This window comes from Mirounga leonina, unplaced genomic scaffold (genome assembly GCF_011800145.1).
Source record: "Mirounga leonina isolate KUSES-001 unplaced genomic scaffold, KU_Mleo_1.0 Mir_165, whole genome shotgun sequence".
NCBI classification, from domain to species: domain Eukaryota; kingdom Metazoa; phylum Chordata; class Mammalia; order Carnivora; family Phocidae; genus Mirounga; species Mirounga leonina.
In genome coordinates this window covers 78,956,655-78,973,796 of record NW_023270415.1, presented here as the reverse complement: position 1 = coordinate 78,973,796, position 17,142 = coordinate 78,956,655, and the positions used below count along the sequence as shown (strand labels likewise).

General features: G+C 52.4%; 1 protein-coding gene across 5 annotated transcripts in view; it reads left to right on the top strand.

Annotated features, from left to right (window-relative positions):
- Positions 1-17,142, top strand: part of TRAPPC9 (trafficking protein particle complex 9) — a 545,767-nt gene that overhangs the window by 420,095 nt on the left and 108,530 nt on the right. For all 5 annotated transcript variants that reach the window (XM_035012000.1, XM_035011999.1, XM_035011998.1 and 2 more), the window contains one exon: positions 7,975-8,065. In XM_035012000.1, the coding sequence (XP_034867891.1) occupies positions 7,975-8,065 (91 nt within the window). The remainder of the gene's footprint in view (positions 1-7,974; positions 8,066-17,142) is intronic.

Here is a 17,142-nt window from a genome sequence, read left to right as displayed (position 1 = left end):
TGTGCACAGAAAGATCCTTGTCTGTCAAGTGGAGGTCACGGGTCCACACCCAGGTTTACTGTGAAGAATTGACACAATGTTTACAGTAAACTGTCAGAAAGTGGGGTCCAGAACATGGGCGCTAGGGTCAGACTGCTTGATCCAGCCGCTTCATAGCTGTGTCGGCTTTCTTACTCTCACCACGCACCCAAGTTAAAAAAAAATCTTTGAACAGAAATAGCGTCCCTACCTTATCCCTGTCAGGTTCTAAAGTCTTAATTCAAAGATAATATTAAATTGAAAAGATACATATTATACACTTACCAAAGAGCCTCTCTCATGGGAAGCACTTTGGAAATGTTCTAATAGAAGCGATGACAGGGATTATAGTCACTGTCATCATTTATCAATCTCTTGCCCCAAATGCCGTGGCCTGTGTATTGAAGAAATAGTAGCTGTTGCCACCTCTGCCTTCCTTATGGGATGTTGCAGTCTTGCCTGTAACAGTGATCGACGAAGGCGGCTGCATAAGTGACTGGTCAGCTGGCTTTGCATTTGTATGTCCAGGCTCAGACACCAGACTGTTTTGTGGTGGCTTATGGGGCTGAAAGGGAGGGGTTGTGCATGCAGGTAATTAGCTTTATTAGCTCAGCTGTATAATTTTATGGCTCACATCCGAAAGCAAATTAATACAGAAATATGCTATTGGAATGGTTTCCAAAGCCCCAGTGCCATTTGGCAACTTTGTAATTACTCACACGCTAACTTGCTCCTCTAACTAATCATTTCCAAGCTCCTCATCCTGGATGCGTTCATTAGGCACTATTTCTATTTTGCAAGCACCGTGGTGCGATCTGCCTCAAAAGTCTGGCATATATATATATATATATATATATATATATATATATATATATATATATTTTTTTTTTTTTTTTTTTTTTTTGGAAGTGGGAGTAATATGCCATATTCTGAGGTCTTAATTTTACACCCCTGGAAAGAATCAGGAAAGAAAGAAACATGAAAATGTGCATGTTAAACCCAAATCTGCCAGCCACCTGCTTGCTGAGCTCCTCTCCCTTCTGAGTGGGATGAAGCGTGTTGACTTTTGACTTTTATCAGCCCTGACCTAGGAGCTCCATCGTGCCCCGCACGGTTTCAGATCTGCAGCTACTCCCAGCCTGGTTTCATAATATTACCAGCAGGGCTGTACTGTTTATTTTTTCTAAAATTTTTATTTTAAATATGTAAAATATGCACATGGTTCAAATTTTTTTTTAAAAAGGGTGTTCCCCTCTGAGCCCATTCTCCCCAAATGCCCATTTTTCTTCATTCCTTCCACATATTTCAGAATTTCTCTTGAAACTCTTAAGTAACACATAGACTTTTTTTGTTTTTACACAAAAGTATATGCTGTTTCACATCTTGTTTTTTTTTCATTGAACTGTTTGCCTTGGAAAACTGCATATTCATAGCGAACTTTCTCCCTCTCTGATAGTGGAGTGTGAGTCTTGTGCCTGTATTCCCATAGCTCTGCCATTATGGGGGGTTTCAAACTTTTTGACTTTTGCCGATCTGGTAGCAGCATTGTTGAGCACGTCATCTTCCCTTTCTGGCACTGCTATGCTATGGCACTAGAATGCCAGGGGTAGAAGGAGCTCCGGGGAATCCCTGCTCTGTCCTCCCTGCTCTGTCCTCGGGTCCTCCATCTGCAGGGCGCAACTGTAGCCTCCCGCCGGCTGAAGGGAGCATGGAAAGCGCTTGCCACAGAGCACACCCCAACAGGAGTGTTCCCGGCGTTTGTACCCTTCCGTGTCCGCCTCTCCAGGACCCAGTTGTGTGTCTTTGAGTCTGAGACTTGGAATTCGTCTGGGAGCGTTTCCTGTACCTGAGTGGAATTGGTCACCACTCTGCGAGTGAATTTCTGTGTGCCTGTGAGTCATGTGGCCCATTCGATCCTAGATGAAACCCAAACCAAAAAAAGTGCAGCTGACTCCTTTTGCTGGCACTGTGCATGTAATCTCACTTCTCCTCCATCTCTTTGATTATAGTGAATCACAGAGTGCTTTGCAGGGACCCGGTCATGAGCCAAGGAGGGGGCTTGATGTCTTCTTTTTGAAAGAGAAAGTAGCTCTTCACATGGTGGCCACAAAGGGAGAGGAGAGAAACATAACTGCTTTTCTCCACCGCCCGGCCAGTCCCCGGGCTCTAGTCCTTCATCGGACTCTGCAGGGGATGTGTTTTCCCAACAGGGGGGTTGCCTCTGGATGGTGCTGGGGCCATGGCGGCAGGGGGATGCTGACCCAAGTGGGCGGTGGGATGGGGGCTCGGGACTGACTCAGCACAAGTGATGATTCCCAGGAAGGACACCACTCCTCAGGATCACCAAGTAACCTGCACGGTGGTTTGTGTTCTCATTGGGGGCTGGCATTGGCCATTCCTGGTCACTCCCCTCGGGAGGAAGATGACCCCTACTTACCCTGCTCCCCCATGGGTCTTGTTGGTTCAGGGACTGGAAAAGTGGAGTCCCAGCATAGGACTGACAGGTGCCATCATCCCCTCTTCGAGACCCATCCCAAGTGAGAAGCCATTGCCTAAAACTTCTAAGTCCTCCTGGAAAGGCTGCTTCCTGCGTTTCCCTGTGGTGACAGGTTGTGCTGCTATGGCCCATTGAGCAACAAGGATGGAAGTAGACCAGCCATGTGGTGGCTGTGGTCAGGCTTGCAGTGCTGAGTGGTGGCCACAGAGGAGTCCACAGAACTGGGCCAGTGTTGCCTTGGAGTGTGCTTGCGTCCAGCACGTGCCTCCTGGGCAGGGAGGCGGGCTCATGTTAGCCAAGAAACCCAGCCACACTGCCTGATAGTACCCTTTGCTGCCAGGTAATGGGCCAGGCCTCATGGCCATCTGTCACTCACAGCAGGCAAGTTGCCAACCTTTCCGAGGCTCTATGTCCTCACGTATTGAATAGTAATAGCCGCATGTGCCTGGCTCTGTGCCGAGGGCTCCAGCAGCTATCCCATGGTGATGCCAGAGTAATCCCCTTGGAGGGTCCTACTCCCCTCTCTCTAGTGGTGAGTGTTGTGGGCGACCCGTACCAGTGAAGGTCGGTCTCTGATGAAAACCACCCGTTTCTGCACGCCTGCAGTCATTCAGATATGCACGCATGCTTTCATTCATGAAGTGACTTCAACATTTATCAAGCTACTGCTGGGGCCCAGGCATTATGCAAGACGCTGGCACTTGAAAGATGAAAAAAAGGTGCTCATGATGCAGCCAGGGGGACAGATATTGAGGCATTGATCACTATAATCCTTGGAGTATAGCCATGAAGAGCTTTGTCAAGATACGATGTGGGGCGCCTGGGTGGCTCAGTCGTTAAGTGTCTGCCTTCGGCTCAGGTCATGGTCCCGGGGTCCTGGGATCGAGCCCCGCGTCGGGCTCCTTGCTCCGCGGGAAGCCTGCTTCTCCCTCTCCCACTCCCCCTGCTTGTGTTCCCTCTCTTGCTGTCTCTCTCTCTGTCAAATAAATAAATAAAATCTTAAAAAAAAAAAAAAGATACTATGTGAGTGTGTGTATGTGGGGGGCACTCTACATAGGGGCACTTGTGCTTGGTCCGAAAGACAGAGTAGGAGTCAGCCAGGTGGAAGAGGAAGAAAGTTCCAATGCAGTGAGGTGCCTGCCCCTCCTGGGGGGGGGGGAGGCGGTCTTTGCCCTGTGTGTGTGCTGGGCTCCGCGCTCCCCTGTCCCTCCAGGAAAGCTCTGCACTCTTCCCTGATGAGATTCTCTTCTTGTCATGCTCCTCACCTTGGGAAGTAATTTAATATTGCGTGTTGTATGTTAAAATTAGAACATTCAGATCTGTGGGTTGAAAGGAAGAAAAACAATCATTCAGTCATTATCCATGAAAATTAAACACCGTACAGTGTCGTGTTCATAAAGACAGAGACCTTCCCAGCCAATAAATTCTTAATATTGAGCAGTTCCTCTTGAGAAAATTAAATTTCTGGGAACTGAGAGTGGGTTGCCACTTACTCAGGAGTGTGGCTGTTTGCAAGGTAATGCTACCTGGGCGCTGGAGTTGAGAAAGCCCATTATCTTCAGCTGCTGTGAAAGCAGGTGGCCCAACCAGCAGGCTGAGCCCCTCTTCCTCCTGGGGAGCCAGGAAGCCAGTTACAGACAACCACAGGTATTTCTGAACCCCACTGTGGACCTAAATGCCTGGTTCTGGGGAGAATAAGCTTTTAGGAACTCAGAGTCCATAATGGAGACAAGCTCTCCGCATTGTCTTAAAGTAGAGCAAACAGGCCTGGGTGACTTCAGGCCCCCTCCTCCATCCAGCCAGGCACCCAGCTCAACCTGGGAGTCTGATCAGGTTCCTAGAGTCTGAGCACAGCTCAGAGGAGGAAGCTACAGGGGGCTAGTGGGCAAGATGTGGGCAGAGAGGGTCCTCCGTTCTGGAGCTTGACTTGACCAGAATTGGTTTCTGTGTGAGGCCTGGGCCTGCCATTGCATGCCCCCTCCCTCCCTGTGTCAGCCCGTCACTGTCTGTGTCTGCCCCGTGGGCCCCAAGCCTGTGGGGGTGGGAGTGCCGAGTGCAGAGTCCCAAGGTCTGAGTGCCCACCAGTCCCATCCATGACATGGGATGTGCCTGTAGGGAGTAACTGCCCCCGTTCTGACTTGGGCTGGGCAGGGGCCGTGCAGGTCACCCCTGAGGTCCAGCACATCCCGGATGCTGGTTTCTACCATGCAGGTTCCCCATGAGGAATATCGGATTTGGTTTGTCCAAGGTGATGGAGCTGAGGGGCACTGTCTCCCCGAGGGGCCTCGGCTGCCATTGGGGGGATGGAAACTGGCAGGACCCTCCCCTTCTGGCTTCCACGCCCCTACCCCCTGTGCCGAGAAGTGGGCACCCCTCACTGAGCTGTGGTGATGCACCCGGGTGACGGGTCATCTGCGGGGTTGGGCGGGAAAGCTGCCCCATGGCCCCTTTCAGGGTGCAGGCCCAGCGGGGCCTTGGGGTCGGGTGTGGGCACTGCAGCTCACAGCTCACTGCACCTGCGGCCTTGGTTTCCCCTTCGAGTGGATGGGAACAAGCCGCCTGTGCTGCCGCCTTCGCCGCCCTCCTTTCTGTGACCGTGAACATGAGGACGCCAGGGTCCTCGGAGAAGTGGGAGCACACGGTCGCTGGTGTCCCGTGACCGAATTTCAGTGTGAGATCTTCAGGATCATCCGTGGTGCAGTGTGGGCCAGCATTTCCTTCCCCTCGGTGCTGAGCAGTACTCCATTGTGTGTCCAGACCACATGTCGCTTATCCATCCGTCTGTCCATGGACACTTGGGTTCCTTCCACTTTTTGGCTCCTGTGATTCATGCCACACACACGGCGTGCAAGTATCTGTTTGAGTCCCTGCTCTCACTTGTTTTGGGTGTCGCCCCACCCCCAGAAGGGGTATTGCTGGAAGCCAGCATTGTCTGTTTGTAGCTCTGTCTTCCCACAAGCCTGTGAGCTCCTTGAGTCTCGAGTCAGTCTTAGTTGTGCATCCCCAGCCACCCCAGGCCCTTACCCTAAATGTCCTCCAGCAGCTCGTTGTTGACCCAGTGAATGAATGAGGTAAATGAGTCCTAATGCCCAGGTTGTCCCAGGACCACACATGATCGTTCCAGGTGCCATGCAAAATCTCTAGCAATCCTGCTCTCAGTTCCTCACACCTAGACTCTGCATAACAGGATGGTGAAGATTGCATTTGGGGAAGTCTTCTCAGGGAGCGAATTATCTCTGGAAGCACTTTGGTAAATTGCTTGTGGTGGGGTAAGATCCCCGAAGGAGCCTGAGGCACCAGCAGTGGTGGCTGAATCCCTGAGGTTGGGGGGGGCAATGGTAGGAGAGAGGGGCAAACACTCACAATAGGGGACATTTATGCTGTGCTCACTGTGGCCAGGACTGCTGTCCCATTTGTTCTCAGGACAGTCCTGTGAAGTTCCTGTGAAGTTCATGTTGCTCTTGAGCCCATTTCCAGATGGTGAAACAGATTCAGAGAAAGTAGGTAGACTGACTGGCGCTCATCAGCGGCGGTGCCGAGACTCAGCGCTCGGTGGGGAGCGTTTGGAACCCACAGTTCTAGCAGCAGGGGGGCAGGTGCTGTTTGCTCAGGGCTGCAGTGCCGCTGCGTGGTCCCCAATCTGTTGGGGAGCTCAGCTTGGCCGGGATGAGCCTGCTTTCACATCTGCCCAGCTGACATGAGGTTGGTGTGGGATGGAGCAAGCACCACGAGTGCACTGGGGCTTGGGGCGGAAAAAGCCCCCCGCGTCTGCAGACAGTACCAGCAAGAGTCAGGCACTGGGCTCGGGGTAGGGAAGTTTCAGGTCTCAGCCTCTGGGCTGAGTGTTGAGGGCCATGGGCTCCAGAGGTGACAGAAGCGTGACTCCTATACCTTGTCTTGTGTAGGATGTTTACCCATCCTGAATTTGTTTATTCATCAGACAGGACCCACCGAGCAGGTCTGTGAACCAGTCACTGGTGCAGGCCCCAGGCCAGGGCTGGGCCCTCATGCAGCTGAGGCGGGCAGCCAGGCTGAGCGCTGGAGGACCGGCACAGCCGGTGTGGATTCCCATGGGGACATCTGAGTGCCTTCGGAGCAGGGACGGGGCTCAGGGTAGGCTGGAGACTCAAAGGATGAACCAAGATAGGAGGGAACAGGGGAGGGAAAAACATTTCCAGGCAGAGAGCACGGATGTGGGAGATACGGAGTCCAGAGAGAGCACATGGTATTTTGGAAGGATTGAAAGAAGTCCAAAATAGCCAAGAAGGACTTAGGGTGGAGAGGGAAACAGGGGGTCTAACAGGTCGCTGTGCTCGGCGGAGGCCTGTTGCTGTGCGGCCAGCCCTGCCCTCTCTAGCTTGCCTGGATGCTTGGTGGCTGTGTCTAGACTCCACGGTGCCCCTCCACCTAGGTGCTCCCATCCAGGTGATCCCGTGGCCCCCCTGTGCCAGGCCCTTTGGCAGGAGAGACTGGGAGTTCTAGTCTCCCTTCCCCTGGAGCCCTGGGGCCTCTATGCCCCCAGCCTCGGCTCCGGGCTGCTCTTTCTGCATGGCTTTGTCCCCACACAGCTGCCCTCAGGTTGAGTGCGGTCCTCCGTTCCAGTGCTGTAAGCCTCTCAAGTTCAAGTTCGTGTCTGATCATTTCAGTGTCCTCCTCGTATCTCCATCCCTGTCTGGTTCAGACATACTGTGTGCTTTTTGAATGCAATTAACTTGCTAAAGGCAGAAAGAAGCAGGTTTTTCTCCTCACTTCCCTAATCAGGAAAGAATGTCAGGAACTAAATTCTTCCCTTTTGATTACAACTTAAATTCTGAGGCTTTAATTTATGTAGGGAAAGGGGAAGAGGCTTGCAGATCTGTTTCTGAGAGCCACGTTGGCTGTTTAATATTAGTGCCCAGGAGACATCTGTTTTCTGCATTTCTAAACCTAATTTCTTCATCCGCTGATACTTGCTGAGAGACTGTGACTTCCTCCATTATGAACTCGCCTAAGTGAGCCCATTCGTAATAATAATATGTGTAATTACATCAAGATGTATAACACGACAGACATGAAACCAGCACGAAGCTGACACGTGTCCAGAAACGCATTTGGTTACGTTGAACCATGGGCCATAGTTTGTTTTATTAAGGAAAAACAGCCTTCCGTTTCCTGTATTCCCCCCACCCCCCTAGGAATTGCTGTTGGATTAAAATAATCCCAATGAATTTCCCTTCTTTATGCGACAGTAGCTTGATTGACCGGATTTGGGTTCAGGGAGGAGAGGTACTTGGCATGTTAATATGCCTGTTTTCCACACTCAGGTCATGTCTCAGCGGTTGGTTGGATATCATTTGAGAAGACGGGGACATAGATCTGCTGGGGGAGGGTTCTGTCCGGGCGTCCGTAGAAGCTTCGAGAACGCTTCCTCCTGTCCCCGGGGCTCAGCAGGAGCCGAGTTTTCCTTGACTGGCACTCACCCCTCTCTGAAGCGCACGGGCGAGGCGAGCGTGGAAGGACTCCTGAACCAGCTGGTCCTGGAGCACCTGCAGCTGGCTCCTCTTCAGTGGGGTGAGTATGTGCCCGTCACCTCTGGGCGAACGCGCCTTTCCCTGCGGGTGGCCGAGTCGGCTGGCTGGCCATGGCAAGTCTGCGTCTTACCTGAGCATGGCCCTTCAGGCGTGTCCCGTCAGCACACACTTGTGGAAGGGTCAGCGCCCTCAAACACACACGTGGTGATGGGTGTCGAGACGCCCTGGCGTCCCAGCTGCCGCAGAGTCTGACGTCGCCTGTGGCGGCACGTGGCCTTGTCCCCGCGGGCGTGCCTTCTGTCTGTGTGTCTGGATCTTGAGTGGTTGGCGTGGGGAACGGGGTGCTGCCTCCGTGCTCTTATTGCTCTCTGGAGGAGCTTCGACCACGGGGTCGGCACGGAAGAGTGTGTATTTGGTAAAGACCTGAACTCGGTCCTCAACCCAGGAGCGCTCACTGTGATGAGCACCGACGATGTACCTGAGTGTTTGCTTCCTGGTCCACCAGCAGCTTTGACCCTGCTCTGTGCCTTCCTAAGAGCAGCCAAAAGTATCTTGTTGAGGAACAGACTAAGTATATTGCTGTTGAAGTGAGAGGCTTTATTGTTTTCTGGAAATGATTTCATGATCTAATCGACTGTAGGTCAGTTGCTGGCAATATATTTTAGCCCAGATATTGTAAATCAGTATCAAGTCTCTTCTCCAGGTAATTGAAGTATCCTCTCCCCCTTTTGCATGTGAGAAACACATGAGAATTGTCCCAGGGGCCATGGGCTGGCCTTCCCTTGCTTCCCATCAGTTTGTGAGACCCCCTGTACTGCATGGGGGACCCCCTCCCCCACTGGTCTCCCTGCTCCTTCCGATGAAGGCCAGCAGGAGTCCCATGAGCAGCCAACGAGTGGACCACATTTTACTCCATGCATCCAGCCTGAGTGGAAGGAAAGGGGGGACATTTCTGCAGAGAATCAGTGTATGCACCTCTGGGGGCTTCCCTCGGCCCCCAGATACTTTTCTAGGTTGGAACGTCCCAGCTCCTGGTTACCTGGGCACAGCCAGGTACTTCCACCAGCTGTGGGCAGCTGAGCAGGGTCAGACCCCCAGACCCTCCCGCCTCCAGGGCTGGGACAGGCCCAGGAAACCAGTCCTGTGAAACAAAATGAAATAAAATGTGTGTTGACATATTCTGTCCCCCAAAAGAACTTCCCCGAGGCCCAAACAGTCACACGGCAGCCATGCCCTGCGGTGGGCCCAGGAGGGTCCAGACCCCTTGCAGAGCCCAGCGGAGGGCCCTGCATTTGCACTGGATTCCATAGAGGTGTTTAACTTTTCTGTTTTTTAACAACGTTTGGGTCCGCTGTCCTACACATACCATGGGCACGCCAGTATGTTGGTAGATAAGACGGGTTTAATAATACTATCCTGGAGAGGATGCATGGCTTTAAAAAAAATCATCCTAGGACCTGGGAGGCTTTTGTGCCAAGAGGCCTTGCTGGGATGGCGTGAGCTGCCTCCTGGCGGCTCCCCCAACGGGGCAGCTGGGGGCCACACCTGTAGCGTCCCCAGGTGTCTGACCGAGCTGAGGTCCTGCGCTCGCGGCATTAACACCCCCCAGCAACCACGCGTGACGTTTTCCCAGTCCGAGTGTCGTAATTTGGTACCATATCTAGCTGTTTCCAGTGAACATCTTTTTGAACAGATTTTTGCTCGATTTTTTGACCAGACTGGTTTTCTAGTTTTGGAGTTACTAAGTCAAAAGATGTGAACGTTAGACTCTTGAGCTGCTTCGTCAAATGAACCTGTGACTGTTGATGGTGACATGGCTGTTGTGGGGACCAGCATTTCTTTCTTTCTTTTTTTTTTTTAAAGATTTTATTTATTTATTTGACAGAGAGAGACACAGCGAGAGAGGGAACACAAGCAGGTGGAGTGGGCGAGGGAGAAGCAGGCTTCCCGCGGAGCAGGGAGTCCGATATGGGGCTCGATCCCAGGACCCTGGGACCATGATCTGAGCCGAAGGCAGTTGCTCAACGACTGAGCCACCCAGGCGCCCGGGACCAGCATTTCTGAAGTCCCTTTCCCTTCTGTGCGGTGAGCACCGTTGCAGTGTGGTGTTCCATGTGAGCTGGTGGGCAGTTTTGTCTGCCTCCCCAGGCCCCCGGCAGTCCGCAGCGGAGCAGCGTCTTCATCCCTGGCCTCAGCTCATGGCAGGGCCCGCCTCCCGTCACCCCAGCTGTGGGTGATGCCAACATCTCGGGCTGTGGGTCTGCCCGTCCCCTGTGCCCCCCCTTGATTGGGCTCTCCTAACCGCTCTAACAGGGCCCCCTGGCCTGAGGGGGTTCAGAGTTTCTGTGCAGGTTGCCTCGGCTGGGCCCTCACTTACCCGACAGGTGCTCCTGGAGCTTCCAAACGTCAGCCCGCTTGGCCCGGCTGACTGATTTTTTTCTCTGACTCAAGCAGGCTCAGGTGGGTAGCTCAACAAGATAAAGCCCATTATTCTGAAGTAAACATTTTGCACGTGCCTGTCACGTGGCAGGCAAGGTGTCCGGACATCATGTCGTCACTTCTGACACCCCTGCACGCTGCACATGTCCTTTTCCAAACGAGGACACCAAGGCTCGGCCGGGTCCGGGGTTCTGTCCAGCACCTGCCCAGCCGAGGGGTGACTGGTCCAGGTTCAAAGGCAGATGCCGGGGCACCTGGGTGGCTCAGTTGGTTAAGCGACTGCCTTCGGCTCAGGTCATGATCCTGGAGTCCCGGGATCGAGTCCCGCATCGGGCTCCCTGCTCAGTGGGGAGTCTGCTTGTCCCTCTGACCCTCCCCCTGTCATGCTGTCTCTCTCTCTCAAATAAATAGATAAATAAAATCTTTATAAAAAAAAAAAGGCAGATGCCCTCACATTGGCCTTTCCAGGTCACTTGATCAAAGTAATATATTCTCACTGTGGAAAGCTAGGGAAAATCAGAAAAGTTGGACAGAGAAAAATTACTCTTTTCCCACCCCTCAAAACAACCTCTATTTCATTGAATTTTTGTGTATTTCTAAGCTTTTTTGCTATCCTCAAATTTAAACTTTGTTCATAGAGATGATCAGACCAGGTTTGTACTTTGGTGTCCTTTTTTTTCCCTTGAAAAACACAAATATTCCCCATGTTACAAACATGTCTTATACGTGCCATGGAAGGCCAGGTTATAATTTCACCAAGTGGACACAAGGTAACTTAGCCCTTGTTCTGTTGGATGTCTTCTTTGTTGTGAGATGTTCGTTGTTCTATAGATCACACGCACTGGCTTGCACAGAGAGCTTTTTTGTGTTTTGGGGTCGTTCTCTCTGCAAGGATTTTCTGAAGTTGTTCATATTTTCTGGGGTGTTGGTAGAGCACAAACATGGCCGTGTTGGCTGTGTGATGGTGGTGGTGCCACCCGGTAGCTGGGCATGCCGCCGGCACCAAGCTGCTGTGGGTCTCGGTCCTGGCTCTGCTGCTTCCTTGTGCTGGAGCTTCCTTGGGCAAGTGGACAAGTTCTCTGAGCCTCAGTCTCTTGCTTGTGAACTGGGGATGCTGAGGGCACCAAGTCGTCAGTGAAGGTGTGACGAGAGGCCTGTGATCCTGGTGGGAGCATGCTCCTCTGCCCGTCCGAGCAGGTGGGGGACCGCTGGAGCTTCTGTGTACCAGTCGGTCATGGAAAGGAGGAAGTGGAGATTCTGGGGTGCATCCAGAGGCACGGCAGGGCAGGGGCAGGTCAGAGCTGCGGCAGGGCTGGGGCAGGGCCTGGGACCGGACCCTAGGTCGGCATGGTTGGGCTGTGGCTTCTTCTTCTTTTTTTTTTTTAATTTAATTTAATTTTATTATGTTACGTTAATCACCATACATTACATCATTAGGTTTGATGTTGTGTTCCATGATCCATTGTTTGCGTATAACGCCCAGTGCACCATGTAGTACGTGTGCTCCTTAACACCCATCACCGGGCTAACAAATTCCCCTCCCCCCTCCCCCCTCCCCTGTCCCCCCTCCCCTCTAAAACCCTGTTTGTTTCTCAGGTCCGTAGTCTCTCATGGTTCATCTCTCCCTCCAATCCCCCCCCCCATTTTCCCCTTCCTTCTCTAATGTTCTCCATGCTATTCCTTATGTTCCACAGATAAGTGAAACCATATGATAATTGACTTTCTCTGCTTGACTTATTTCACTTAGCGTAATCTCCTCCAGTCCCATCCATGTTGATGTAAAGTTGGGTATCGTCCTTTCTGATGGCTGAGTAATATTCCATTGTCTATATGGACCACATCTTCTTTATCCATTCATCTGCTGAAGGGCATCTTGGCTCTTTCCACATTTTGGCTATTGCGGACGTTGCTGTTATGAACATTGGGGTGCATGTGGCCCTTCTTTTCACTACGTTTGTATCTTTGGGGTAAATACCCAGGAGTGCAATTGCTGGGTCACAGGGTAGCTCTATATTTAATTTTTTGAGGGACCTCCACACTGTTTTCCAAAGTGGTTGTACCAACTTGCATTCCCACCAACAGTGTAAGAAGGTTCCCTTTTCTCCACAACCTCTCCAACATTTTTTGTTTCTTTCCCTGTCCATTTTTGCCATTCTAACTGGTGTAAGGTGGTAGCTCAGTGTGGTTTTGATTTGAATTTCCCTGACGGCTAATGATGATGAACATTTTTTCATGTGTCTGTTATGGGCTGCGGCTTCTGATGTGCTGTGCCTCTCATCTCCCTCTGGAAACTGTCCTGTGAACTAGGGGGCTGCACCTCCGGGCAGGAAGACAGGGCGGGTTGCAGAGCCCAGCATGCTCCCTGACCGTCTGTCTAGGGGCTGTTTCCAGTCCATTCTGTCAGTACCAGTCGTGACTAATGAGGCTGAGCTGATTCCAGTGTCCCCCTACCGTGCCCCCTTCTACCTCCCTCAGATGGTGACACTTTTTGTAGCTTCCTAGATACATCAGTGATGGGCTGTGCTTTCCGTGATGGCCAGCAAATGCAGATTAGGTGTTGGCCACCTTACGTGGGGCTATTTTCAGTGCACATCCGCCATATCATCATCCCGCGAGCCCTGCCGTGCGTTCCGGCCCTAGCTGTGGTGTGCAGACTGTGCGTGCACGCATGGGGGTAGCAGGTCTTGCAGACACATGAAACTGTGGGGACTGTGGGGACACCCGCTTCCCTGCCTCAGGGAGCAGCATGCCCTCACATTTGGGGAGCAGGACACAGTGTCCAACCCGTGCAAGTCTGAGAGATCATCACTACTATTCCCTTTTTACAAAGTAGGAAATATTCAGGGGTTTCTGTTACCTAAGGTTATGTGGAGAATGTAGATGCGTGGGCTAAGGGTTTTGTCTGTTTATTCAGAAGTTATCTATCTACTGACCCTCTGCTCTGTAGCAGGCACTGTCCCAGGTGCTGGGGACCCACTTGTAAGTTAAACTCCATCCCTGCCTTTAAGACACTCCCAGTCTGATGCAGGTGGTGGACCCAGGTCCGTTAACAGACCGTCCACACACAGCCTGGTGTGTGCTAGGCAGGAGCTCGTGCAGGTGACCCGGAAGCAGAGGCAAGAAGCAGCCCGGGAACCCGACTCCTGCGGCCACCTTTTTACGAAGGAGCTGGCGTGCCCTTGGAGACAAGGCACAGGACCACCTGCAGGGCCCGTCCCATCTGAAAGTTGCTCCTCCTGTCTTATGGCACCTGCTGCATTCAGCCCGTTCCATTCAGGAGTCTGGATCTGGGGGGCTGGGAAACCAGGCTGTCTTTGCCTTGAGGATGGGCTGCATCCCAGGGACTGCCCTGCAAGGGGTCCTTTCGTCAAATTGTGTCATGTGGAGACCTTGTGGGGTTTTGTTTCTGACCTGAGATTCGTGCGGGATGGCTGTAGTAAGTCACCAAGTGCAGTCATGTCTCAGACACCTTGGGAGAGAAAGTGGAGAGCCAGGTTCCAGCCAGCCATCCAGCGGGACAGTCGGCAGCCGCAGGTGGCCATGGGGGGCGCCCAGGCCTCCCTGGAGGCTGAGCCTGCCCACTGACCCCTGCCTGTTTCCCAGGTAACTTAGCAGCGGCACAGGGCTGTGGATTTCTCCAGACCTCTGCTCCTGGGTGAGGGTGCTAGCCTGTGGGCCCACTGACAAGGCGGGCTTTGCTGGGCCGGGCTGATCAGGTGGTTCGGTAAGCCAGAGAGCGTGGTCAGCCTGGGCCGAGGACCCCTACCCTGGAGCCCAGTGATTGCAATGGCCCTTCTACCTGAGATCCAAGTGGCCAGGAGGTGGATGCAGGGGGCCTAAGGGGCCATCTCACCATCCCTTGGGCACCTTTGCCAAATACAAATATGTAAATTTATAAAGAACAGAAAAACAAAAAAATTTGTAAAGGATACAAAAGTAGTTATATTTTTCTTGAAGAAAAATGATTAAAAAAAAAACGTACACGAGAAAGCCCTGGGCCACTCTTGATCTCCCTCCTTGGGTATGACCCTGTGGGCTTCATGGGTCCCCTCCTGTCCTTCCCTGGTGGCTGGCAGCCCTGCCAGAGGGGGCCGGCTGTGTGCCGGGGATGCTCCACACGCTCTGTCCTCACAGCCAGCAAGGGAGGCACCAGCGTCTGCGTCCACGGAGGGACCGAAACCTGCAGAGCCTCTGCGGCACGCAGCTCGCAGCGTCGTCCCGCGTCCACGCGGCTCACAGGCCTGTCCCGCGTCCACGTGGCTCACAGCGCTGGCCCGTGTCTACGCAGCTCGCAGGGCCGTCCCATGTCGGGCTCCGGAGCTTGTTTCCATGCTTCTGTGAGACCCCATCTCCCCTTGCCCCACCTTGCCCCCTCCACCCCGATCTTCTCCTTGGTCCCAAGCATCCTAGTTTTAACATAATGTTTGGGAGTGCTGCTGAATTGTGATAATTTCCCCCAAAAGAACAACTGTATTTGTGGGGTGCTCACTGCAGTGCCTCAGGAGCTCTGTGTGTCCCTTTCTTCTTTCTTCTCCATAATCACCCACTGAAATCAGCATTATTATATACCTTCTGGAAGAAACCAGCGAGTGAAAAGCTGATATAATTCGTCCCTGAAATTGCCATTTCCACATCTGATCTGCTCCCTGAGAAGACGCGTCCTCACTCTGGCAGGCTTCTGCTTCTTCCTTACACCCCCTGGGCCCCTCCCCCCTCCCCCCCAGCAAATGGCTACTGAGCACCTTCCGGGTGCCCGTCTGGGCTGTGCTCACGGGGACTGCCCCTGCGGGCCCAGCTCTCGGTCCCCCACACCTTCAGCTGCCTGCCACTTTCTTTAAGAGACACCTTCTTTTAGGAAGGGGATTTCTGCTATAGGATTTGCCTGTGGGAGAGGAGAATGGGACACAGGGCCATGCCTTGCATCCCTTGACTCTGAATCTGGGAAAAAGGTTCGTGTCTCTGCAGCGTGGTGTGTGGTGAGCTGGTGTCCCCTGGTGCCCTCTTGGTCCACAGGTGCTAAGAGGGTGGGTGTGGGTGCCGTTTTCAAGCTCCGAGAAGACGCCGAAGGAGAGAGTCTGAGATCTGCAGGGTGGCAGGTACCAGGCTTCCAGTCCCTGGTGAGCATAGAGTTCATGAGGGCTCCCTGCCCACCTGAAGTGGGCTGGGCACCCTGGTTATGACAGACCCAAGCCACCGAGCCAAGAAATGTCCCGGCTTTTGGACTTGGACCCGTGATCAACACAACTCCCTTTGTGGAGAACCTCCTGGAATGGGCCTCTGCTGGTGTTGAACGTGTCTCATGTCACATAGTCCCCACAACACCCCTGAGAAGTTGGAAAAACCACCCTTGTTTTATCGAGCTTGAAAATCAGAGAGATCATGTCCCCGTCACCAGTATATGGGTGGCAGAATGAAGCGTGATTCTAGGCCTGACTCGACAAGACTCCTTCTGTCTGCACCCTCGCCTCAAAGGGAGAGACCCCAATCAGAAGCAGGCAGTCCCCCGCACCCCCAGATGTAACCCCAGTGAGGCTGTACACTGAGTGTGTGGTCTGTTTCCTTTGCAAAGATAGAATCGTGCACAGATGAGCTTCAGAATTCAAGAGGTACAGAAAGCTGTGTGTGAAGTCTCCTTCCTGCAGCCGTCCTCCCCTGGAGCACCCCGTCCCACCGCCCGCACTCTGCAGGTGCCCACTACGGTTTTGTCCTCAGTGGGAGCACATGAGAGCTCTCTTGCTTAGGGACAGGTGTTGGGTATCCCCCCCCCCCACCACAGCACACCGGGGCCACCACGTTGTTCCTCACTGCTGCGTAAGGTGCGTTGTCCTTCACTGACTCTGTCTTCTCCCCAACCCTCAGGTGGCTTCCGATCGTTTGCTGTTCGAAACATTGTTGGAACCAGGAAGGGTGACAGTCCTCCTGTGCATGAGGCGAGCTGGAAGATGCTTATTTTAAATTCAGCAGTCTCTTTACAAATACCTCCCATTTCTGTGTCATGCTTAGAAGGACTTTTCTCCTCTAGATCATATAGATAGTTCAAATTCTCATACTTCCATGGGCTCATCCATTTTAACATTTAGGGCCTTTTTGTATGTGGAGTTTATTAAGGTGTGAGGAAAGAGGCATTGATCCACCCTTTTTCCAGAAAACTATTTAACTGTCTCCAAGTCATTTAATAATAATCTTTCTCCACTAATAAGTGATGTCATTTTTCTCATCTGTTCAGGAAGATTTTTGAGCTCTCTTCCATCCATCTGCCTTGTCCACCCATGAGCCAATACCGCCCTCGTCACTATTACGGGCTTACAGTATATTTTAATATTTGCTTGGATATTTGCTTCGATGTCATTTTCTTCCCTTTCTCTCTTGTTTCTTTATTTAAAGTTGTGGTAAAACCACATAAATGTGCCATCTTGACCATACAGCCCAGTCATGCTAACTGCATTCATGTTGTCGTGCAGCAGACCGCTACCTTCTCCGTCTTGCAGAATCAGAACTCTGTGCCTGTGGAACAGCTTTCATATTTTTATTTATTTTTTTAATTTATTTATTTTTAAAAAGATTTTATTTGTCAGAGAAAGAAAGAGAGCGAGCACAAGCAGGGGGAACAGCAAAGGGAGAAGCAGGCTCACTGCTGAGCAAGGAGCCCGATGCGGGGCTCCATCCCAGGACCCTGGG